The following is a 27,135-nucleotide window of genomic DNA, read 5'->3' as shown; positions in this document are numbered from 1 at the left end:
GCAATGAAAGACCCATCATGTTGAATATCTCTTTGTGAACCACTCTCCAAAATTCCTGAACATAGTGGCATTCCCACCACATATGTAGGGTCGTGCCTTCCTGCTTGCAAGATCTCCAACACAGAGGGGTCAACAACCTGTTCATCTGATTCAATTTATGTGGTGTTAAATACCAATTGGACAGCAGCTTGTAAAACTGGAGTTTGATATTCCAACAACTAGATTTGTTGGAAGGGGAATTCCATATATGTTTCCAATCGGATTCCGAGATAACCCGTTTTAAAGAATCAGACTATTTTTTTTGGTATGGCAGAGGGTCTTTATGTAACACGCTTAATAATAATTTGTAAAGGGTTGAAATCCTACCCTGTTTACCATCTTCCCCGTTCGAAATAATTTCCTCAAAAGGAGGTAGGGGCCAAAGCAAATCCTTGGACCTGATCAGCTTGGTGAACAGCTGTTTCAGCTGAAGATATCTAAACCAAGATATCCCAATTCTGAACCTTTCTTCTACTATAGATTTTTCCAGAATTGTCCCGTTTTCAATCCAGTTAGTAATCCACAATATCCCAGAGTTTTTCCATTCCCTAAACTCACTTAAATCCTTTCCTGGAGGGAACCACTCTTGGTTAATGAAAGATGTTAGGAGAGAGATACCTGGAGCTAAGATTTTCCTATATTTATCCCAGGTTTTCAGCATGTTATCTAATAGGGAGTTGGGAGAAGTCATAACTGGCCTGTTTTTCGCTGAGGACCAGATGGTTAATGATAAGGAAAGTGGTAATAGTAAGGTGAATATAAAGAGAATCTCATGGTGTTTAATACGCAGCACAAATTACTTGACTGGAGATGACCTTTCTATTTTCCTGCACTTGCAATTAATAACAGTCTATAAATTATCCATATTAGAAGCATGGGTTAGGATAAAGCAATCTTTACAATATAAGAAAGAGGGCAATGTGTGCAGATTATTCAGTCAAAATTGCCAGCAGCTAGACGGAGTGATCTGAAATCAGAAGTAGTCATATTTCTGATTTCCAGTTAGCATTGCTACTGCAAGCCTGAACAAGAAGTCGTGAACTCCAATTGCATCTGGGAAATTGTATTTTTAAACGAGAGGTGAATTTGGCACAGAAACCACCAGTGTTTGTGACGGCAGATGAAGGATATAGTGAGAATTGTGGGAGTTCTTAGGCATCCATTAGGAGATGCAATTTTTTTTCAAGTCTCCTATGAGCCTTTCTCTGGTCCTTTAGTGTCCGTTTTGTCTGTGTGCCTTGACCAAGCAAGGAAACAGAATTCTTGGGAAACTGATCCAAGCATGCCTCTCCTTTAACATCCTATGTGTCATCAAGTTAAAACAAGGATTTATGATGACCCAAAGAAAATCCCCTATTTCCTAGCATCGTGTGCCATTCGTGTAATCCTACTAAGGCTACATGCAGACAGAAGCATCAACTTCAAACCTTTCTGTGTGAATCATCACTGTTGCTTTGCTTGGAAACCACAATGATAAGTGGAATTTAGTTACTTTGCCATCGGCGCTTGCTTGCAGGATGTAAATGTTTAGTGAGCTGAGATCTAGACTTACATTTTCTATGGAACAATGTCTCTCTTAGCTAGGGTTGCCAACCTCCAGGGCCTGAAGAGCTTTTGGAATTGCAGCTGATCTCCAGACTACAAAGATAATTTTCTCCATGATAACTGTTATTAAGTATTGAGATTTCAGCTCATAGTAACAGCTTTATTGAAGACTGGAAGCAGACAGACTGAAGACAGGCTCAACAGGAGCGAACTATATACACACAAGTCACGCCCCTTTTTCAAGCAACAACCAATATGCACACATAACTAGAATCCTTAGTTTGTGTTAACTATATATAAAGTAAGAGCAGAACTACAAGTGACAAAAGGCACAGGTTGGACACTTGTCAGCTTCCCTCAAGTTTTGATGGGAAATGTAGGCAGCTTGGCGGAATGTTGGACAAGTGACAGTTGAAAAGTCCATTGGACAGCAGTCAGAGAGCGAAGCTGCGAGACCAGGATGCCTACATTTCCCATCAAAACTTGAGGGAAGCTGACAAGTGTCAAACCTGTGCCTTTTGTCACTTGTAGTTCTAACTTATTTACAGTACAGTGTTTAGTCTTTATTATACAGCACTGATTGGCTGCTGCCAGCAGGAAACAACCAATAGTAATGAAGACTTCAGGAGCCTTCGCTCAGACAGAAGCTAAGTCAATACATAACAATTGTGATCTCTGTAGTTTGGAGATCAGTTGTAATTCTGGGAGATTGCCAGGCCCTGCCTGGAGTTTGGCAATCCTAGCCCTACCAGCTGCTGGAAATCTCACTCAGGCATTCTTCTGGCTTCAGTGATATTGGCAGGCACTGCTCACATGCTTTCAGGCAGAGCTTTGCAAACAAAAAGACTAGAAATGTGATCCCTTTTTTAAAAAGTAGAATCTAAATTTCTTGGGAAACTGAATCCCAGTGATGCATGTTGTGGGTTTTCTGTATTCCTGTGGAATCGTAGCCAAACCTGTGAATACTACAGTTCCAGTCAAACAGTGACTATGCTACTTGGATCCTGTACTCCATTATTTTACTTTCTCAAACCTTTGGGGACAATGCCTGTTGATATGTCAGCGACTTAAGTAAGAAAGCATGCAGTGGCAGGGTTTCAGTGCTTTGTAAGGCTTCTTGGCTATCCATAACTAGGAAAAGCAGAGTAAATTACAAAAAGTCATGAACTTTTCCCCTGGATAGAGAGATCAGAGAATCCAGATGCTCTAGTTCATGGATTTCTTTCTTTAGCACAGTGTACATCCAGCCTTAGTTTTAATTTAGAACTTAACTATCAAAATCTGTTAGGAATGAGCTGTGGATGGTGAAGTTAAAATTTATTATTTCCAGAACTGTTCTAGTAACATACACGTTTCTTTAATTGGCTGATTTGTACACAGTCTTTTTTGCGTTTAAAAGCTTAATACACTTACCTGTTTATGGAAATGTAAGAACTTGTAATTTAAGAAACAAACTGTCACTCTCCCATAAAAGGGAAGCTCCCTTTTAATGTGCCCCTTCATCTCAGCCTCTTTGATTAATTGATGGACTAATTAATATCAGTGGCAGTTTTAATTTACCTATTAAAGCCCTAGTGCTGCTGTGGGGAGTCTTCCCTTCCTTAGGATTTCCTCGAAGTGTATTGCACAGAGCAGCTAGATTTATCCGAAGGACTCTTCGAGAGCCAGTGTGAGTGGATTGTGGATACCCTGCTTTAGGTCCCAGCTCAGCCTTGAAGCTTTCTCAGTAACTTTTCTCCAGGAGTGCTCTCAGCCTAATCTACCTCACGCTGTTCTGAGCAGAAAATGAGGCAGAGGAAATTAGACATGGACATGAACCAAAAAAAAATGAACCACATAATTCATGGTTCGTTGCACTCCACGAACTTCCACGAACTTTTCCTAGTTCACAAATCAGCTCATGGGCGGCAGGAGAAGGGGGCTGTCAGTTTCACACACCCTGCACTGGCTTCAGCTGATTGGCTGAACCCAGTGCAGGGCATGTGGAAGTGACAGCCCCCTTCTTCTGCCACTCGCGGGCAGCAGGAGAACAGGGCTGTTAGTTTCACATGCCCCACAACAGCTTCAGCCGATTGGCTGAACCCAGCGCAGGGCGTTTGAAACAGACTGCCTCCTTCTCCTGCCGCTTGCCAGACAGGCTGGTACCACCAGTTTTGCCGGCTTCAGCTGATTGGCTGGCTGAATCTAGCATGGGGCATTTGAAACAGACAGCCCCCTTCTCCTGCCACTTGCAGGTGGCAGGAGAACAGGGTTGTCAGTTTCACAGATGCCATGTGGGTGGTGGCACCAGCCTGTCTGGCTTCAGCCTGGCTTCACAAACCGCTCACGACTCTCACGAACCGGGCAAAAAAGTCATAGTGTCGTGGAGAATGCGGCCCCACAAACAGCATTTTCACGAACTACGAATTGGTCTGGTTTGTGTGGTTTTTTTCTTCATGTTGCGATTCGTGCCCACCTCTCGTCTCATTAGCACAAGGAACTCTTGGTAGGGGCAAGTTGCTCTGACTGGAAACACATTTCAGTTATAGAGAGATGTGGTCTAGGGGGACCCACCACCCCCTGCTCCCACTTACATGGCTGGCGGAAGTGGCGTCATTGCACAGGCCAGGAGCGCGAGAGAGAAGAGGCAGCAAAAGGTAGGAGCCAGGGATCCAACCTCTTAGCATCAAGACTAATTGGTTAAGCAGGATCATGCCATACTGTGGACAGCATGAGATAAAGAAGGGTTTTCAGTTCTTGCTGCTTACAAGCCATCTTGAGACTTGGATCTGGTAACCAGTTTAGGTGTCCGCTCTTAAGTCCTTTTGCTCCTGGAGTTTGGACATCTGTGGACTTTTGTGTAACTGGCAAGGTAGAATCTGTGTTAGGTAACCAAAGCCTATACAGTGTTTTAGAGTAGGTATATAGCTTTTATTATTTTCTGTTTTGCATAATTTTTGTATTTGTAACCTTTTGCACAATAATTAAACTTTATTCATTATACTTATGTGGTGGTATTTGGGGTTTGGGGCTTCAGTCTGAATTGAGCCTGTTTGGCTTCAGCTACCAAATAATTGTTTTTGTATAGCTCAGCGTGCAGGCATCCTACCTTGCAGGGATGACTTTTTTATTAACACCCGGAAGGGCTGGAGACTAGGTTCCTTGGTCTCTAAGCTTAGGGCTAGTTCCGAGGGACTGGTGGCGGCAATTGTTATCCTGGGAGGCAAGGCTCCCCCCCCCCAAAGTGTGTTTTGTTCTGGACCCCACTCCTGGGCTCCTTGAAGAGTCTGTGAAAGGAGTGTGCTAAAACTCTAGCATCTGTTATAAAGTTTCTCCGCATATACTCAGGCTTTCCCCCCCAGTAGATAGAGCAACTCCACCAAATATGCAAGAGAGAATGTTTCCTTGTTGGCATCACGAACATTGGTCCCAAATATTGCCAAACATCTTCGCCAACTTAACTGTGGAACCACATTAAAACTTCCATCTTCTTCGGATTACTTAGCACCTTTTCTAATGAATATAGTGATAGCTGTATAAGCCTCTCCCACATAACTTCCTACTCGTATTTCTATATATACTTTTCAAATTGTCCTAGGATTAATTTTCTTTCCTCCTCCTGTTTGTTTACTGATGCCTGCAGGTATTAAGTGGCTCCATTTCTGCTTGGCAATCTTAACAGGCTTGCCAATTACAAATTAGCATTTTGGAAATCAAGGCCAAAACCTTGTGTGTGGCTCATTTTAAGATTATTTCTTTTAAAGAGGGAATATACATTTATGTGTCATTTAACATTTTTAAATTGCTTTGGAATAGGAGCAGAAACATGATCATAGGGATCAAAGTAGGTTTTGGGGTGGGTGGGTTTTGGGGGGGGCGGGTATTTAGCTTCAGTCAAAGATAGGCAAAGTACTTTCACTTGTGAGAGGACAACAGTGGGGTCGTGATTTCTTCTCCCTTAAGCGGCACCATCTCCTGTTAAATTGCAATCTGTCACTTTTTTTTATCCTGACCATTGGCAAGGGAGTGCAGGGTCGTCCCTTCTTCCATTTATCTTCACAGCAGCCCTGTGAGGTAGATTATGCTGAGAGAGTGCAGAGCCAAAGATCACACTGAGCTTCAGGGCTGAATAAGGATTTGAACCCAGTTCTTCCCAGCCTGCATCCAACCACTGCATTACACTGGCTGTTTGGAGAGAGGTTGTAGGACTCTCCAGAATAGTTTTTGATGCAGCAAATGGCAGTTTGGATGAGAGAATTACTGATTTCACCACATGCAATCCAAATCTATTTTTTTATTTTATTTGTTATTTATAGTCTGCCTTTCTCACTGTATAAATCAATATAATCAATGGCTAGGACATTCCTCAATACAATAGGGTGTGGATTACAGCAACTTGGGCAGGGGGAAGCAGAAATTTAATTTTAATTTAATTTAATTTATTATATTTATATTCCGCCCTCCCCGCTTTCACAGGCTCAGGGCGGATAACAAATACAAACATGTTTAAAAACATTTAAAAACATTAAATAATACATTTAAAAACATTTAAAAACATTAAATATAACAATTCATGCTGCATAGTGGTTCATACATGCTTCTGTGTTTGCATAGGGGTGATGGTAATACAGAACTGAAACAAAACATAAGCGATTTATCGTGACATATCAAATGATGTGGAAGTTACCCAGTAGGAACATACTTACAGCAACAGACAGTACTCCATAGTATAGTTTCCAGTCACTATCCCTTTACCAAAGCATCTCTCTGAACCATTTCCTTATAGCACACCCCTTTAAACTGTGTAAAAATCCCTCTTTATTTGTGCAAATGAATCTTTAGATCAAAGTAACTTTTTGGTTTGATCACATTGCCTTAACGAGCCAGTTTGGTGTAGTGGTTAAGAGCGTGGGAATCTAATCTGGAGAGCCAGGTTTGATTCCCCACTCCTCCACTTGAAGCCAGCTGGGTGACCTTGGGTCAGTCACAGCTTCTAGGAGCTCTCTCAGCCCCACCCACCTCACAGGGTGTTTGTTGTGGGGATAATATTAACATACTTTGTAAACCGCTATGAGTGGGCATTAAGTTGTTCTGAAGGGCAGTATATAAATCGAATGTTATAATTATTATTCAGAGGAGTTAGCCATGTTAGTCTGTAGTAGCAAAATCAAAAAGAGTCCAGTAGCACCTTTAAGACTAACCAATTTTATTGTAGCATAAGCTTTCGAGAATCACAGTTCTCTTCGTCAGATACATGGAGGGCAAAAAGAGAAACTGGTCAGATATAGAGGAGGAGAGGGGGGCGGGGTAGATGCAAACATCTCCTTCTGATGTAGAGATCAGTTTGCTTCTGTAAAGGTTCAGAGGACTTAGCCGTGTTAGTGTGTAGTAGCAAAATCAAAAGGAGTCCAGCAGCACCTCCAAGACCAACCAATTCCACTGCAGCACAAGCCTTCAATAACCACAGCTCTCCCCGCCAGATGCATCTGACAAAGAGAACTGTGATCCCCGAAAGCCTACGCCAGGTGCCACTGGACTCCCCCTGACCCCGCCTCTGTAAAGGAAATCAGTTACCTGTGATAATGAGATAACCATTCATAGTCCCTATTCAGTCCCAGCTTGACAGAGTCAAATTTACATATGAATTCCAATTCAGCAGCTTCCCGTTGGATTTTGTTTTTGAAAGGTTTCTGTTGAACTACAGCGACCTTTATTATAATTATTATTATAATTATTTATTATAATTTTATTATAATAAATTATTATAATAATTATAATTATTATAATATACTTATTATTAAAATCTTAAACTTGGGGGAAAATATATTTCTCTTTTGTTAAGGTGGTGGCTGTAAACATTTATTCAGGTGGTGGACATATGTTTGACCAAATATATGATGTGTAATCTTTTTTTAAACTTTCTCAGGTGCCTTTACAATCTCCATTCGTTCTGTTGACAATCTAACCGTTCTGATAAAGCCTGGACCTTCTACTCAAGCAGAAAAGTTCTGCCGGCTGTGTACAGGGAGAGATTGCTTCTCCGAACGGAAAGTGCGACCCGGGGAGCAGTTTAATTTTTCTTTTGAATGTCAAGCACCAGAAAAATATTGGGTCTTGTTGGTTGAAAAGTACATTGGTAAGTTTTTCTAGTCTCTCAAAGTTTTTTCTGAGCATATTCAAATAATTTTTGGATATGTGTAAATTTGAACAACATATAGTACTATAAGCTTAAATGATTAAAATGAACTCCTGATTTACGGCTAATACAATTACAGCATCTTTGTTTGGGTGAACAGCCGTGTGAATTCAGGTGCTGCTGAATTCAGGTCCAGTAGCTCCTTTAAAGACGAACAAGATTTCCAGGATTTGAGAGTCAGCTACCTTTGTCATTGTAAGATGCTGTCCAGAACATGAGAGTGAGCCAGAGGTTTTCCAATTAGAGCTGCAAACTGATTTTTAAACAATTTTAGTTGATTAAATCACCCACCTTTTGATTGTTCTGTTTGATTGGTTTAATTGTTTGAGTGAATTTCCTATTTGCATGTTACTAATTATCTCCATATACAGGCTTTTTTGAGATGTTTAGGAAAATAGATGATAACTTGCAATTGAATAATCAATATGTGGACTTCCGGTTTGGGATTTATGGAGGTCTAACGCAGCTCCATTTGCGGAGCTGACCGGATTGCCGTTTTAACCGGCCGGAGGGGTGAAAATAACCCGCGGCCGACTGCTCTCAGGCGGGGAGCAGGCAAAGAACGCTCAAGACCCTAGGGTGAGCTAGATCTCGGACGAGGGGGGGCTCTACACAAGGAGTCTCCCCCCCCGATCCTTGAGGTCCCACCTTGCGACGGGTCGGCTATAATCTCTGCGGCAATTTTGGGGCCAATTCGGCTGGCATAAGACCTACATACCCAAGCTTCGATCGGGGAGGGAAGTCGAGAGGAGAATCTAAGATCGAAACAGCGATTACAACCCGAGAAAGTTGAAGAGAAGGTAAAGATCGCTATCTCTTGAAACGGGACAGATTGACAAAAACAGAGAGGAAAGAAAGTAGATTTTTAAACTGCAACAGACTAGTGAAAAGGAGGTGAAGACTCGGCAGGAGTTGTAATTTAAAAGAGACTAAGTTTAAAGAAGTTATTACAAAAATCGGACTATTGTTTTGAATACCTGTGGTTCTGGAGCTGTGGGAAAAAGACACCATCGCGAGACCTGCTGTGGGAAGACGGGAGACAGGAAGTGCGTAACAACAATAGAGTGGCTGGAGGGAAGCGGCCCTTGCCAAGGGACAGGAAGTGGGGAATCGCCATTTTTGAAAGTGGAAGGGTCGTGGCTTCAGCGGAAGAGGAAGTAGGCCATCTTGGATTATAACAACATAGAGAAACCATAGAGAAAAGACGCCCGACATTTTGGATATAAAAAATTAATTTTGGCAAAGATTGGGACATTTGAAAAAAAGGAAAACGTTTAATTATACGCCACGGAGCTGAGGAAGAGAGCAGATTCGTGGGAGCGAGCTAAAGCAAGCCCCACGATGTCGAAAAAAGAGTGGCAATCGGCAATAGAAAATTTGGACAAAAAACTTATAGACATGATGAAAGAACTTAAGGACACGAAATTGGAGCTTATTAAAGAGGTCAAAGAAGTTACACAGACAGTAAAGTCGGAGCTGTCAGAAGTGAAAAAAGGCGTGGAAACGATTAGCAGTGAATTACAAGGAACGAAACAGAGAGTCAAAACAGTAGAAGATGCGATGGAGAATTTAATAGAAACGCAACAAACAGAGATGAGATTGGTAAAGGGGAGGATGTCAGTTGCAGAAACTAAACACATGGAGAAGCAGCTTCGTTTTCGTGGTCTGCCAGAAGTTGAAGGGAAGTCAGCGCAAGAACAGATGACTGAGGTGTTGGCTGAATACCTGGGGAAGGAGGAGGAGGAAATTGTGGCTATCCTAGATGTGGCGTATCGTGTGAACTCGAGAATTGCAACCCAGAGGAAACTACCAAGGGATGTGATCGTGCAGTTTACAACTAGGAATATGAAAGAGAGGATTGTGACAAAACAATTTCAAGATCCATTGGAGATTGATGGCAAGACGATTATCATAATGAAGGAATTGCCCAGATCAGTGTTACTGGACAGGAAAAAATATAGAGTGTTAATTCAGACTTTGAAGGACATGAACATTAGGTACAGATGGGAGTTACCGGAAGGAGTGTCCTTTGAGTTTGGAGGGGCAAAAAAGCGTATCAGATCTGAGCGGGAGATGGAGAGATTTATTAAGGACAATGAAAAAGACTTACCAACAAAACCATGAATATGGAGTGTAAAGTATTATCTTGGAATGTAAATGGACTAAACTCACCGAATAAGAGAAAAAATATTTTTCATTGGCTACTAAAACAAAAATGTGATATTGTTTGTTTGCAGGAGACCCATATTAGAAAACAGGATGTAAAATATTTAAAATCTGGAAAATTGGGCAAAGAATTTGTAGCGGCTTCCAACAAGAAAAAAAGAGGAGTGGTGTTGTATATAAAAGAGGAGCTGCAGCCAAAATTTGTTATGAGAGATGTGGAAGCTAGATTTGTAGCAGTGGAATGTAATTGGAACTTAAAGAGAGTGTTGGTAGTCGGACTTTATGCACCTAACGGTGCAAAGGAAAGCTTTTTTGAGGACTTAAGGAAGCACTTAGACGATCTTGTATATGACCAGATAATTCTTGCTGGAGATTTCAATGGAGTGACAGATTTGGAACTAGACAAAAAGACTACAAAAGCACAAAAGAAAAGAGGACTATTGCCAAAGCTTTTTTTTGAGTTGATTCAACAAGAGACTCTCGAAGACGTATGGAGGAGAGAATATCCTAAAACCAGACAGTTTACTTTTTATTCTGCAAGGCATCTTACATTATCAAGAATTGATATGATCTGGGCCTCAAAGGACTTAGCGTTATGGACTAAGGAGGTAGAAATAATGCCGATGGTAGGCTCAGATCACAACCCAATTATGTGGAAATTTGGAAAAAAAAGAAAAAGGAAAGCCTGGAGAATAAATGAGGACTTGTTACAGGAAAGTGAGAATATGGAAACATTGAGAAGAGAGACTAAGTTTTTTATACAATACAACGTGAATAAAGAAGTACCAACCAGTAAAGTTTGGGACGCGTATAAGGCGGTTGTAAGGGGCATACTAATGGACTTAAATGGTAGAGCAAGGAAAAAGAAAGAGGAGAAAAGACAAGAGATTGAGGAGAAAATAAAGGCCAAAGAAGTACAGTTAAAAAAGAGACCAGGGAAAAAGAAAATACATCAGGAAATCAAAATTCTTCAAGAACAGTTAACAGCAATGAGTAATAAAGAATTGGAGTGGAACCTTAAAAGACTGAATCAAAAAGCTTTTGAGGGTGCTAATAAACCTGGGAAATATTTGGCATGGCAATTAAAGAAGAAAAGGGAAAAGAAAATAATAAATAAAATCTGTGAAGAAAATAAAACGTACCTGGAGCAGACTACCATTAGTAGAGCCTTTTATAAATTCTATGCTAAGCTGTATAATAAAAAAGAAGTAACCAAAGAATCAATAGCATCATATTTGGAGAAAACCAAACTTCCAGAGATCTCGGAAGCTTGGAGAAATAAGTTGAACAGTGAAGTAACTGATGAGGAAATAAGTAAGGCAATACAATCCGCAAATCTAGGAAAGGCGCCAGGGCCAGATGGACTTACGGCTAAATTTTATAAGACAATGGCCAACGAACTGGCACCATTCCTAAAAGAGGTGATGAACGGAGTTTTCAGGGATCAAAGAATTCCAGACACTTGGAGCGAAGCGAATATATCATTGATCCCAAAAGAGGGCCAAGATCTGACTAACGTGAAAAATTACAGGCCTATATCATTACTTAACAATGATTATAAAATTTTTGCGAAGATATTGGCGGAGAGACTGAAGGGGTGGCTCTCGGAAGTCATAGAGGAAGAACAAGCAGGCTTTTTGCCGGACAGACAAATAAGAGACAATTTAAGGACAGTGATCAATGCTATTGAATACTATGACAAGCGTTGTGATAAAGAGGTTGGTTTCTTCTTTGTAGACGCTGAAAAAGCGTTTGACAATTTAAACTGGGATTTTTTGTTTGCCACTATGGAAAAGCTACAACTGGGAGAAAGATTCATCAGAGCAATTAAAGAAATTTATAGAGACCAGACTGCAGCAATTGTAGTGAATGATGAACTGACCAAGAAATTGACGATTAGTAAAGGAACAAGACAAGGTTGCCCGTTATCTCCATTGTTGTTCATATTAGTATTGGAGATTCTGATGATACAAATACGACAAGACGAGGAAATACGAGGAATAAAAATAAAGGACTATTCATACAAGGTTAGAGCATTTGCAGATGACATAATGTTAATTGTAGAAGATCCATTGGAGAACATGCCAAAAGTGATAGATAAGATCAAGGAGTTTGGTGACTTGGCAGGTTTCTTCATTAACAAAAAGAAGTCAAAGATATTATGCAAAAACATGACTAAGCAGAAACAACAATTGTTAATGGAAATAACGGACTGTGAAGTAACTAGTAAGGTGAAATATTTGGGAGTTGAGCTGACTGCAAAAAATATAGATTTGTTCAAGAACAATTATGAAAAGTTATGGACTCAGATAGAGAGAGACTTGATCAAATGGAATAGACTGAATTTGTCATGGTTGGGCAGGATTGCAGCAGTTAAGATGAATGTGTTACCAAGAGTAATGTTTTTGCTACAGACAATTCCAATCATCAGAGACTCTAAACAATTTGAAAAATGGCAGAGGAAAATATCAGATTTTGTTTGGGCAGGCAAGAAGCCTCGAGTGAAAGTAAAAGTTCTACAAGATGCAAAGGAAAGAGGCGGAATGCAACTGCCCAACCTGAGACTTTATCATGATGCAATCTGCCTAGTTTGGTTAAAAGAGTGGATGACATTAAAGAATAAGAAACTATTAGCCCTAGAGGGATATAAAAAAATTTTTGGATGGCACGCATACTTATGGCATGACAAAGTAAAGGTCAACTCGATGTTCCTGCATCATTTTGTAAGGAGAAGTTTATATACAATCTGGAAGAAGTACAGAATTTACCTACAAGAAGGAACCCCCTGGTGGGTGGTTCCATACGAGGTGATAGATCCGAGAGCTGTTGATAATGAACAACAATGTTTAACGTACAAAGAAATAACCAAAACTGAAGCATCTAAACTTAGAATAAAGACGCAAGAGGAACTATCACCTAACTATGATTGGTTCCAGTACAGACAGATTAGAGACTTATACAATTCGGACTCTGCAAAAGGGGGCATACGAACAGAGGACTCGGAACTAGAGCAGACCCTTCTTAAAGAAGACAAGAAAAGAATATCCAAGGTATACCAAGTACTGTTGAAATGGTATACCGAGGATGAGATAGTTAAAACACAAATGGTGAAATGGGCTATAAACTTTAATAAAGAAATAACAATGGAGGCATGGGAATACTTGTGGAAAACTACAATGAAGACAACGACATGTATTAATATTAAAGAGAACATTTTCAAAATGATTTATCGTTGGTACATGACACCAAAGAAGATTGCGCTAGGGAACTTGAACACTTCTAATAAATGCTGGAAATGTAGGAAGCATGAGGGCTCCCTCTATCATATGTGGTGGTCGTGTGAGGTAGCTAGGCAGTTCTGGGGGGAAATAATAAGAGAAATGAGTGAAATTTTACAGTTTCAAATAAATAAGAACCCAGAACTCCTGCTGCTAAACTTGGGAATGGAGGGAATTCCAGCCCATCATAGGACGTTGATATTTTATATGACTGCAGCAGCTAGACTTTTGTATGCGCAGAAATGGAAAGTACAAGAAGTGCCAACTATTGAAGATTGGATCTACAAATTGCTGTATATGGCTGAAATGGATAAGATGACAAGAAAACTGAGAGATCTGGACTCAGGGCAGTTTAACACAGACTGGGAGAAGCTGAAACAATATCTGGAGAAGAAGTGGGAGGTGGGAGGAAAACTGTGGCAGTTTGAGAACTACTGAAGTACAATAAAAGTATAAAAGAGAGGGGTGACTTTACCGGGGAAGGAAGAGAAATGTGAATTTATAAGCAGTTAGATTAATTAATTGATTGAGATATATATAGATATGTAAAGGTTAATTGATAGAATATTGATAGAGAATAATTAACGGTTTAAACATGAGGATTGAGTAATTAACAATATTTTTTTTTTTTTGATAAGACTTATATGCACCAAACTGAATGTATAGAAGAGTTAAAACGACTGACTATGTGATGAGTTATATAGAAATACTATAAAAAGAAGAAATGATTAATATATAGAGAACAAATCAAATTGTTTGATTTAAATGTGGGAAATTTTTATGGTTTATGATATATAGAAATACTCAAAACTGGAAAATGGGATAAATTGTTTATCTAAAGACGTATAGTTTGGGTGTATAATAAGTAAAGGAGTTAAAGATGTACTGCTTAATATAATGGAGAATGTATATTTGTTTTAGACAGAGGAATTTAATAGAAGTAAGGGAAAAGGGACAGAGGGTGGGAAAGCTGTTGGAAGTCAACAAAAGGGGGGGAAAGGGAGGGGGTTAGAAACGAAAAATTAGGGGAAAATTGACTGTAATTTAAAAATAAAAATGTTCTAACCCAATAAAAATTTTTCAAAAAAAAAAAAAAAAGAATAATCAATATGTGCTGCTCAGCTGGAAGGGCCATCTTTAATGTTTTCATCCTTTTAGTTCCCTGATACAAATTTCTTTGCTGTTTAAAACTGGCCAGCTGAACCTTGAGCTGATTGATTCATCTGATTAGAATTTATAGTTCCACTGTAGTCTTCAGGCATCAGACAAACTGCATAATCTGGCTAGATTGCGCCAGGTCTTTGGGGGTTGCCTTTGAAGACTGTTTGGGAACTCCAGCTAGTTCAAAAGATGGCAAGGTTGCTCACTAGAGTTTATTGCAGGGATTAGATGCAGAGAAGTTAGCCGTGTTAGTCTGTGGTAGCAAAATCAAAAAGAGTCCAGTAGCACCTTTAAGACTATTTCTGGAGTTTTGTAACGATGATTGTGTATTGCTGGGTTGGGAGAGTAAAGGTGCTACTGGACTCTTTTTGATATTGCAGGGATTATCTCTCTCAAATTTCATTGGCTGCCAGGCTGTTTTTGACACAATTCAAGGTGTTGGATATTATCTATAGAGTCCTAAATGGCCTATGACTAGTACATTTGAGAAACTATTTTCTCCCCTATAAACCTAGTTGACAATTAAAGGTGACTTCAGAAGCCTATTTGATGTTTTCCTCCTTTCAGAAGTAGGGTTGCCACCAGCATATGGCTGGCAACCAGTGGGAGACTCACCAGATGAGGGGACTCACCAGTAACATAATAACATTATTGGTGACATGCTACCATCACTCCCCATGTAACTGGAAGTGATGCCAGTGCATCTTTGGGGATGCTTTAGGATGAGGACAAAACTTTATGGTTAAACCATAGAATTTAGCCCAAATGCTAGAGTGACCCCAGAGATGCACTGACATCACTTCTGGTTGAACAGGGAGTGATATCAGTGCATCAGGATGCTGCCCATTGCCCCCCATTGCCCCCCTAATTTTTCTCTTGCCACTCAGCTGAGCAGCTGCAGGAAGGGCTGACTAGGAGTGGAAATCCCTTGCCCCTTACCTATTCACAGGTACAGTAAGCACTACAGATGAGGTTTCTCCCATCTTGCCACAAAGACTTTGGTACTCCCTCCCGACATCAATTGACCTGACACTCCACCAATAGTTTGCATTACAAGTGTGTTTAGCTTGCCAGAAATAAGGTATGAGGCTGGCTCATGTGCCTGAGAGATTCATGGAAATGCCCTTGGCTTTCAAGACCTCTCAGATAGTTCACCCTTCTCCCTGTTAGGTGAATCTTCTGCAAATCAAGACCCTGTTTTCTGGAGGTGTGCTGAGAAGGCAATAGACTCCATAGCAGCTGCTCTCTTTAATTTTCATGCAGTCTTTTGCTAGATACTCGAGGGTGACATCTGAGTCTGTCTTCTCTGGCCAAATAGGTTAGTTATTAGCCAGTCTATAAGTCCTGTCTGACCAAATGCTATTACATTGGTTTCCTGTTAACGAGAATTATAGGGCCACTTGACAGCACATAACGCACACACGCGCACGCAAACACACACACACGCACATAGAGGATGGAATGTTTTATTGAACACACAGTACTTAATTCTCAAGCCAGAAGGAAGGAAAGTACCCAGTAAAATACAACTTGCCGTATTACAAGATATACATGTATGCTAATTATTTCATATTTTGTTTTCCATATTGTCTTCTTTCCTGAACATGTCAGAGAAGATGAAACCATGCTTCTTTCTTGACTTAATGACTATTAAAAAAAAAATTCCAAGTCAGTTGCTTGTTTACTACAAGTGTGTAAAATAAATACAGAGGTGAAAGCACTAAGCCATATCATTTGATTAGATAGCTACCTACAGTGAGTTCTTTTTTATGTTGTGTGTTTCTAGATTGTACATCAAGACTGTGCCCCTTTGCAGATGTTCTTCTTCAGCCTTCAGGATTACCGAACCTTAATAGGACATTTATTTGGGATGTTAAAGCTGATAGAAAACATGCACTTGTACTGAAGTTTGCTACATGGTTAAGACAAGTGGAACCTGGGGACACTTGCCAAGATCAAGTTGTTTACAAAATTGGCAGCCGCTTTGATGCCAGCACAGTCAATATCGGATCGTTCTGCAAAAATGGTTCAGTTTCTCGGGTGAAGGTACAAGGGGAAGTAATAATGACCCTACAGCTTCCCTGGGATTCAAAACTCAACACTTCCGGTTTTAAGATAGAAAGCAGGGATTCCATAAAAAGTAAGTACAAAAGGTGGTAATTTAGCCAAAGTCCAATGTATGTCTAATGCTTAAGAGGAAGTATCTATGTGTGTTTCTTTGATGAAGAAGAGGATTGTTTAGTAGAACAGGTTTATCCAAAGGGTATACTTGACTTTGTAATTAGAGAGATTAGACAGGGAAGAGAGATTAGTCAGGGATGATATTGAGGACAGGATTCCATCAGTACCGAGATACAGAATTTTCAGAAATTTTGAAGCCATGGGAAAAACCATTTCCCCAGTTCTCTGGAGAAATTAACAACATAAAATGCATAATTTATAACTTAGCTAATATATAAATTGTATTATTTGGTATATTTATGGACTTTAAAAGCACAAATATCTTCATTTTCTATAACAAATTGCATATATACTCAGTACTTGACAAAGTGTTGCAATTTGCAAACTATTGCACTCTATGCTATCACAGCACATGTATTTTGGTTTTTTCCCCCTGAGCATATCTCTGGATGAGCAAGAAAGACTTCAGAATCCTGGTATTCCTTTGACATTTCAAGCTAAACTAGAAGATATTAAATTACTATTGTACACTGCCTTTATGCAAACGTGTATATTTTAGAGCTGCCTACCTCCATTGCTTGCTGTGGTTTGGAATGCCTGTGGGGTAGTTTTTTTATGCAGCCTCATTATTTACTGTAAGTTCTTACTGGAAGTGACAAAGGGTAAAAGCATAGAATTTCTGGTAATTCCTAGAGCTACCCTTCATCACTTCCACCATAGCTCTAGGCATTGCCATGCTCCTGTAAGGAAAGGCACGTGGACTGAGCATTATTCTGGGGAATTGAATTTTTTTCTTGTTTTCAGCCCTTAATTTGACAACCAAATGCTGTCACTTAGCTGCATTGACTGGTTGTCTGTTTGTGAAGAGCTTGCTTATTTTTCTTAACTCAAAACATTTTGCTTCACTGTCACACATTTTTGGGAATATTGTTTCTTCCAGCCCAAAGCTCTGCTTACTTTGAGTAAAGAGTCTGTATCTGGAAGGTGCCCTTGGACTGAGTGCGTGAGTGCATGCATATAGTTACAGGTGCACCTTAAACTTCAATCTGCATGTTCTGAACTGAAGCTAAAGAGACTGACTTGCTGGAAAAAGAAAGCAGGTTCAGGACCAACAATTTGGACAGGTGTGAATGGGAAGCACTGAATTCACTCAGAATGGATAAGAATATTGTGATAAAGGCAGCTGATAAGGGTGGGGGCATAGTTATACTGGATACCATTCACTATATCCAGGAGGCTAATAGACAGCTTTCTGTCTCCTCAGATTACAAGAAGATTGCGGTTAATCCCTTGCCCCATATCCAGAGAATAATTAAGATCGTTCTGGATGAGGGCTTAATGGACAACGAAATAGATAAAAAAACCCATGAGGGCTTGCAAAATAGGAGCCCACGCACCCCAGTATTTTATCTGCTGCCTAAGATACATAAAGCAGGCTTCCCACCCCCAGGGAGACCCATCATTTCAGGCTCCAATTCAATACTGGAACCCCTGTCTAATTATCTAGATTACTTTCTCCAGCCTCTTGTGGTCCAAACTGAGGCTTACCTAAGAGATACCATGCACTTGATTTCCATGATAGAACCATTGGTTATTTCCCGCTCAGCATATCTGATGACATTGGACGTAACTTCACTATATACTTCGATTCCCCATGAGGGAGCGAGGATGGTGGTGCAATCAGCCTTATTAAATAGGAGATCACAATGTCCATCTACTCCCTTCCTCCTTAATATCCTTGATACTATATTGGAACGTAACTACTTTAAATTCAATGGGGACTATTACTATCAGGTCAAAGGGGTGGCTATGGGCTGTGCTGCCGCCCCTAGCATTGCTAACCTCTATATGGCCCAATTGGAGAAAGACCATATTCTGAATAGGGATTTTAATCCTTATAAGGATCATATTCTGTATTACCGGCGCTACATTGATGACATCATCACAATTGTGGATACACAAGATGTAGCTAAGAACTTTGGCCAGTGGATTAATACCATTAGTGAAGATATTAAGTTTACCTGGCAGGGGAGTGTGGATAATGTTAACTACTTGGACGTGACTATATATAGGATCAATGATCATAAACTGGGTGTACGTCCCTTTAAAAAGTCTACAGACAGGTGTTCTTACCTTCATTATACTTCGTTCCATCCTAAACGACTGAGATTTAACATCCCTGTTAGCCAGTTTTTAAGATTGAAAAGAAACTCCTCTAACCTGAGGGATTTTTGTGAGAGCAGCACTAAACTTGAGAGTGCATTTATAAATAGAGGTTACCCTATGCTTGCAATTTCTGCAGCTAGAGAAAGAGCTGCTAGGACCCCACGGGACAAACTACTCATCCCTAGGACTAAAAGGGGTAACAAACAGATGACGTGGGCAATTGAATATACAGCATTAGCCACTCCAATTTGCAAAATTGTTAGGAAACATTGGCATTTAATTAATAACATTGCGGGCTGTGAAGACAGCCCTGCCATTGGTTTTCGCCGCACTAGGTGCCTTAAAGAGATATTGACCACGTCGGAGTTCAAACAGGAGAGTGAGGTTACCAGTTTGAGTAGACTAGCTCCCTGGGGCCATCACCAATGTGGGGATTGCAATGTATGCTGCCTCATGGTTAAGTTTGAAGAAGTTGTAGAGAGTAGATTAGGCAAATCAAAAGGCTTCTCTACATGTAGAACACCATATGTAGTCTATGTGATTAGATGTAGCTGTCCTTCCATTTACGTGGGCAGCACCACACGTCCCCTCAAAATTAGAATTCAAGAACACATTTCGAGAATTAGGAACAGGGTAGGTGAGGCGCCACTGGTACAACATTACACTGCATGTCAGCACAAATTTCATGAATCTAAGATCACGGTAGTAGATATGATCCAGGAACCTTACACTTTAGATAGCCCCAGAAAGCTGCTCCAATTAGAAACAAAGTGGATATTCAAACTAAAGAGTCTGGCACCATATGGACTCAACAATGAGATTGATTATTCCTGTTTCTTAGGGTAATAAGTCCTAGTGGTTAGATCTGTGTATTTTGCCTCCTTTCATTATGGCCATAGTACAGAGGGTGTTTAGCTATGCAAATTGATTCCATAATATGATTGTTTATTCTGTTTTTTAAGATAGTAAGTCCTAGTGGTTAGATTAGTGTGTTTTGCCTTTTCTCCTAATGGCTGTATCACAGAGAGTATCTAGTCATTTAAACTGAGCCCTTGTTGTATGTTTGTATTCTGATGCTTGTTGGATGATGGATGTAACTGTATCTTTAAGAGATGTTATGTCCTAAAGGGAATTAATTAGCTAGTCAGCTTTTGTATATATTGGAGTCCCCTTTTGTTGTAATAAATGTCCGTTGCACTGAAATGGTGGTTCATGCCAGTAATGAAAATATCATGTGGTGAGCTGTTCTAATTGAAGACCATTAGGAAGGTGTACAGTGAGTCATATATTTTTAATATGAGATGCAGTTTCTGATTGTTTATATGTGATAATATATTTAATACACATTGACTTTATGTCCACAGTCCAATAACTGTGCCCAGGAAGAAGTTGTGTATACGAAACGGGAATGGTATAATATGCAAGCATAATCCCGTCGGCACATCAATATTTTCATTTGATTTGGATTGTGGTCACCCTCCTCTGTGGGACTGTCTGCCTACATTCCTAAGAAGGCTCTACTGCAGCTCTCACCCAGACGTTTCTTTATGAACATTACAAAAACACGGACAAACAACTGTTACCTTGTATAATTGTTACCTTGTATTTATTATAGATTGTATTTATTATAGATTGTATTTATTGTTGACACTTTGCACTTTTGCACATTTTGCACCAATATATTGTTATAAAAATCCAAAAATTTTGACTGTATATTCCCGGTATTGTTTCCTGAACTGAAGCTAGCCAAAGCCAGCCAAGGAGAAAGTATGTTGCCCCCCCCCCCACTGAACACAATACTTTTCTTAATACTTATAATACACGTTTTGAAGTACTCTTTGCTATTTAACTGGGTATGCTACCATGGTCAAAAGTAATAAAACTGCCTTTTGGCCTGCTTCTACCAGCTCAGTTGTGTGAGTGTGTGTGAGAGAGAAGTTTTTTCCTATACTAGACAAATCCCTTGGATGTATTGGTTAGGGCTGCACGTAATTTCTGCAATGAATCAGGCTTAAAGGGTTCAGAATGCTTTCTGCAATGCAGTTGGCTTCTAGTTACAGCAAAGATCATAACTCTGAGAATGACATTTATTCTCCCTTTTCCAATGTTGTCTCCTTCCTTTAAAAAAATATAGGATTGTGCATTATTGAATCAGTGTTTCTGAGTGAATCATCGGCAACCTTGATGTCTGCCAACTTTCCCTTGGGCTTCCCGGAAGATGAACTCATGACTTGGCAGTTTGTTGTTCCTCATACCTTGAGAGCCAGTGTCTTCTTCCTCAACCACACCAAGCCAAATTGTGAACGGAAAGAACCGAGACTGGAGTACTTCTTACCTGGAAATAACAACCCTGAGATTTATTCATGGAAAGGTGGACAACCAATTAATATTCCTGGTAGCTTCAGCCTTTCCTTGCAAGGCTGTGATCAAGATGATACGGACCCTGGGGCTCTTCGCCTGCTTTTTAAAGTTGATGTTCACTACCCTAAAAATGAAGAGAGTAAGTATTCTTTATTTGCATGTTTTCTTTGGTTACCATTTTGAATTTTGACTTTGAAACCCACAAACCAGCGGATAGGGTCAGATGCCAAATCATGGCTTGGCACTGAACCCTGAAAGGAGCCTCAAGCTCATTCACATGATTTCCCACCCCTTTTCTCTCCTTGTGTGATGTAAGTTTAACTTCCAGGTCTGTGGCACACAATGGTTTGCTGTTGCATCGAGAGTGTGCAGCCCTGGAACAAACCACTATTTGGACTCTTGGTTTGCAGAGCAAGTACAAGTCTTATTTTGCATGTTTATGGTAAACTATGATTTATCACAACCCCTCAATAACTATTTTTGGCATAGGTTGGGGAGGGGAAATCAAGAATCCCCCAGGCTCTTTCTTGTAGTGGCCAGATACGGTTTGCTGTTACATCTGAACCAAACCAATGAGATGCTGTGCTTTCTTGCAGGATAGACAGCAATGGCTATTGCAAATTCCTTTAGGGCTTTAAAAATCAAAGCAAATAGGTGGATTTTTCAATAGATCAGAAAAGGTACAAAAAGTTATAAAAGAAATCTTTAAATACAAAGGTTGTTCTATGTAACAGGATAAATGCACAAGTATTAATATGAAGGAGAAGTGGTGTGGCAGATTGAACTTGGGTATGGGAAGTACACATTCAAATTCTTGCTAAGTACAATGTATTTTACAGGATTACAGTGAAGGCAGATATGCAAACATTTGTAAAGCAGTGTTTGTGTATTTAGTGTGATTAGAATGAGTAATCAGGCTTGGTTATAGTTTGCATTAGAAGAATGTAGAAGTTATAAGTACAGTGGTTGCGATCTTGATGTTCTTGGAATGTAACCTCTCTTTGCCCCCCAACCCCAAAGTATGGTACGTAAACCAGATTGGAAAGGTACTCACAGCGTTATCCTAAGAATGCACTCCTGGAAGACCCCCCCACACACACACACACTCTTGAAGAGGTGAGTAGGATTCTGAGTAGACATGCTAAGAATTGTTCTCTCCATTGTTTTCCCAAGCTATACATTACAATTAATAAGTTTTAGTGTGTATTTCTAGATTATTATATAATCAGTTTTTAAAAAAAACCTGATAACAATCATTTCAAATAAGGGCCTGCCTTAGTAATTGGGATCTAAACCTTTTGATTCTCAGTTTCTTGTAATCTCAGAATCATTAAAAACAATTAACATTTGTTTTGCAGACTAGAGATCAAATCTCTTATAGAATCAACCCAGATGAAAACTCAGTTCTTTTAAAGTATTTGGTTGTTACGCTACAGAGGAAAATACAGTTATGCGTAATCATCAACACTCAATAACTCTCCTCCGGTTTCTCCGTACTCTTTCTCTTCCCAACCCCATCCTGTTGCTACTTCTTATTTACTTGGATAATTATCGAGCAATGAATACACGACGATCAGTTGCTAAGAAATTCACTGCTTTAAGATTAGCTTAGATTCCTGGAGAAGGTTTTAAGAGTAAGTTTCATTTTAGAACAATTGCAAAAGAGTTACAAGTACACAAGCTCAGGTATAGTTAGTTACAGTTCCTGGGTTGAGAAAGTAGTTCCCTTTTGACCGCTGTAGAACTTGTTGGCTGCATTCGGAAAGTGACCTAGACCAATATTGTTGACAAGGGATGCAGATGATACTATCAAGACCACCTGTGCCCTCCCTATCTAGCACAGGGCTCCCCAACCTTGTTGAACATATGGGCATTTTTGGAATTTTGAGAGAGGATAGTGGAGACCACTACAAAATGATTGCCATGGGGAAGGGGCAGCCCCGAAAGGGCCAAGAGCCCTCCTTGATATGAAGACTGTGCTTCTTGTGTTGTTCTGAAACACTTCCTGCACCAAGGAGGTCTAGGAAAGCTGGGACTGGCAGCTTGCTTTGAGGAAGAGAAGCCATTCCCAAAGAATGGGGATAATGTGATGATTTCATGGCTGCAAGGAGTGAAAGGCCCAGAGATACAAGGTCTGTGTCTATGGTTAAGCCAAGGGTGGAGGGCTGCGTTTAGGGAAGTGAAGAGTTGTGGAAAAACTTTTTTCAGCTTGTAGGAGTGACTTGAAATTCCCTGTTTTTTTTTCTCTTTGTTGACTGTTTGGATTTTCCACCTCCCCCAGCTTTCAAAGGATAAAGAGGGTGCCAGAAAACTCCTGCACACACCCATGTTGCTAGAAAATGTGGAACACTGGTGTGATGCTGAAGCGATGGGTCACATTGGGGCTTGATACTCTAAAAATGGGCCCCATTTTTAGAAGACCTCCCTCCATCTTGACCCATCCCTTCAGTCTACTTTTAACTGTAAAAGCTGTTAAGTTTTTCCACAGATTCCCTAAACTTTTAAATTCTTAAACTCTAGCCTCAATCTGCCCTATAGTTTTCAAATATACCAGAAAGACTACGTAAGAGAAACTTAAACTGCTGTGGGCCACTGCAGGCTACCACACTACACAGTCATCTTCCTCTTGAAGTGATTGGAGACAGACCCAAAAATCCCTAACCTGCCCTAGAGGTCTCTAAACTATGTCTGAACTGCAATCAGTTCAATGGCTCTCTTTTCATCTGCAGTTCCCCCTCCCTTCTCTCTCTGAGGGCCAAGCTACAAGTTCACTTGCACTCCACTTGATCACTTGTAGCTTGGCCCTCAGTGTTCTGAGGGTCCTCTTTGGCCATTGCAGATTCCCTCTACCAGACCATCATGATACAAAGGAGAAGATATGAAAAAGGGGACAGACTTGGCTCTGTTTGACAACTCAGTGAGTTGTCCCCTTCTGATGTTGTCCTGTCTACTCTAACTACATCCCTTCTGGAGTCCAGCTGCAATATTTTGTGCGTAAGCCTCTAAGAAAACAGATGTTTCCTCAAGGAGATATTCACAGGAATCTCTCATAGCTCTGAGACAAAGAGGATGAGCAGGTCATAGTTCCTAGGAGAGAGAATAATTCTGGAAGAGAGAAGATGTAACTTTCACTCATTTTCTATTCAAATTTTCACTGCTGCAAGCAAAAGAGGTCTAAATAAATACAAACAAGAGATCTAAATAAATTTCCCTGCAGTGTAAATCTTCTGAAAACCCTAAAACTTCACCAGTAACTTCTCTTTGTAAGAATATCATGATTCCCTTCAGCTCTTGGAATGATATGATTGGATCTTTTGTTTCATTTTCAGATATCTCCTTCACTGTTGACCTCAGGTCTGAGAAGGACATGAATGTTACATTTTATTCAGATGTACTGCAGTCCGGATCCCATTCACAGAATAAACCTACCTGCTTAATCTGCAGAAGCACTAGACACTGTGGACCCAATGTGACGTTATCATCTGGTGGCTCAACTTCAATAACCATTCTGTGCACCCAAAAGGATTTATCCAGCTGTGTAAAGATGGTTGCTGAAAAATCTTTAGGTATGAGGATAATAGTCTGAATTTCTGTATATGAAAGTGAATGTATTTCTCCACAGTCACTTCACTTCCCCTTGCCAATAATGTTTTTTCTCTCTGGTGTGTCCTAGCTTTGCCTGTGGATGCTGGCCAAAGAGAAATAACTATTTTGTTTTAAATTTCTGTGCTTGAACTTGTATGAATTGTAGGAAAGCACCTCAAAGTACATTATGAATAAGGGCTTACTTGCCTATAGAATGCATCCAGTGAACAAACATAACACATGGGGAAGGAGCACATGTCTGAAAATGTGCTCTCTTGGAATGTCAGTCATAGTTTTTGAACATATTATTGGTACAAATCTCTGTTTACTTGACACTGTGGTATTTCCTGTGGAGGAAGACAAATGATGATTTGATTTTCCATATCATGAGAAATGGCTCTCAGATTGCCCTCAGCTGCAGCAGATTTCTTCTCTTAGTATGCCCAGTGATGTTGTCACACTTTGGGAATGAGTTTGCTGCCATATTGAATGCTAAGATTGTGATGATCTGGGGCTTGTGGATGTCTTCACAGATTGTTTCTCTGTCTGCCACATAGACTGATAATTATCTTCCAGGCTTTTGTGAGAACATTACAAGCTCATTGTTGTGAGGAAAAGCCTTGAGTATTAGCGGTAGTGGGACTGGAAAGAAGCACAAATTTTCTCTAATTGCTTCTAAGTGCATTTGACAAGCTGGTGGAAGAATTTTCATCAGAAGTCTTGAAGTTGTTAGGCTCTTCACCTGCAGTATGAAAATTATTATAATACTGGTTTTGTTTTACTGTATTAGGGGGTGGGGTTTACAAAACCACAAACAAATAGAAGTTTTGCCTGTACCTTTAGGAAATGAACGCCATTTAAGATGTCATTGGCCCTTGTGTATGTTGCTAGGCAACTACAGCAATACTGCTAGCCTTCAAGCCTTGGTTTCTGTCAGTAAAGAGGAGGTAACGGGGCTCTTTCCAGAACAATTTTGGACTCCCAGTCCCCCCCCCACTTGCCTCTCTGCTGCTCTGGAGGGAGGACTCATCCGGGCCAAGTCTAGCAGCAACCACTGGGTGACTTGCTGCTGTTCAACAACAGCCATCAAATGAAAGCCAGATGGTGTAGTATTAAGAGTTTTAGATTACTATCCAGAAGACCCACATTTTAATCTCCATTTTTTAGATTTACCATTTACCTGTATGCAATGGATAAGTTTCTGCCTCTTCCCTCCATTCCCTGCACTTGAGCAGTGGGAATGATGTCACAGCATCCACAGCACTCTAGGAATTTCCTCAATCTCGATGGTTTTTACTCTCACCCTTTCTTTGGTTGTTTTGGCCTCCTAGCCCACACTTGCTCCTCTCCCAACCTTTGATTTACAGAAACCAGGGTTTGGAAGATGTTTGAATATTGTCTTGCAAGAGCCTCGTGAGCATTCATTTATTAAAGCTATTCATATTGTGTTGGATAGTTTTAATTCTTCAATTACTTTTTTTAGATGTCAGATTTTTCTGCACCACTTCATGGTGTTTTCCTCATCTGATTTAATTCTGCATCAGAATTAGATAAAAGATACAGGATATGCCCGTGTATGTATAATATCTGCTGGGGTTACACTTTTCAACATGTAACTCCGTTTTTTCTTATGCATGAAGAGGGGCCTGAACAGAATAATATGAATACACCTTTTGTCAAAGTTTCTTTTGTAGTGAAAAATTATGGCCACAATCCAGTGAGCATGTCCAAGAGTACCCTTTGAGGAGTTTGCTCCCTTCCCCTATAAAGCCACACTTCTGCACACACCGTTTTTAAAAACTCTTGGTTTTGCAGAAGTAGGTTGCTATATGAGGAATGCTACTTTAGACCTTTTTTTCTCAAGTCATAGGTTGTGCTTAGCTACTAGGCAGGTTGCCTGGCTTGAAGTCTGTCTATAATTTGTGTCTCTTTGTTTACAGCCTGTTGGAAGTCGAGGGTCTGTCAAAATAGACAGTTCCTTCTGTTTGTACCCAAGAGTCTTCTCAGGCTTCCAGTCCCGCTTGACTCGTTTGTATGGAAACTTACAGCCCCTGAAGACACCAACATAGAACTCAGGGCTCCAGGCTTGAAACTACAGCAACATATCCCCAACCAGCAACACAAATGCAGTGGAAGTTACAGTTATGCCATTAATGGGACCAACCCAGGGAAGACCTTAGGATTTGGTATATATTGTCCAGGGGGAGCTATTGAAAAAATCCAGATAAGAAACAATGTCACCATAAGCCTGAAGACATTTGGACTCCGGTTCAACAGTACCTATTGGGATCAGGATCTGAAGTTGTCTTTTGTGCCTGCTATGAAAGGTGAGGATATTGCCCCTTTATTCTTAAACCAGGTTTCTAAGTGCTTGAATGGTGCCTTCTTAAATTCAGCTTCGTTTGTGTAAAACATTTATTAGCTGCCTTTCTACCTTACAAGAACTGAAGGCAGCTTGCAATATAAATAAGAATAACA

General features: G+C 40.2%; 1 protein-coding gene across 1 annotated transcript in view; it reads left to right on the top strand.

The window, feature by feature from the left end:
• Positions 1-27,135, top strand: part of CDCP1 (CUB domain containing protein 1) — a 52,487-nt gene that overhangs the window by 15,195 nt on the left and 10,157 nt on the right. Inside the window, exons 2-6 of the mRNA XM_054992103.1 lie at positions 7,490-7,699; positions 16,151-16,504; positions 20,846-21,211; positions 24,402-24,638; positions 26,598-26,984. Coding sequence (XP_054848078.1) covers positions 7,490-7,699; positions 16,151-16,504; positions 20,846-21,211; positions 24,402-24,638; positions 26,598-26,984 — 1,554 coding nt within the window. The remainder of the gene's footprint in view (positions 1-7,489; positions 7,700-16,150; positions 16,505-20,845; positions 21,212-24,401; positions 24,639-26,597; positions 26,985-27,135) is intronic.

Source organism: Eublepharis macularius, chromosome 11 (genome assembly GCF_028583425.1).
Source record: "Eublepharis macularius isolate TG4126 chromosome 11, MPM_Emac_v1.0, whole genome shotgun sequence".
NCBI classification, from domain to species: domain Eukaryota; kingdom Metazoa; phylum Chordata; class Lepidosauria; order Squamata; family Eublepharidae; genus Eublepharis; species Eublepharis macularius.
The sequence above is the reverse complement of the archived record's forward strand: the minus strand, read 5'-3'. Positions and strand labels throughout refer to the sequence as shown.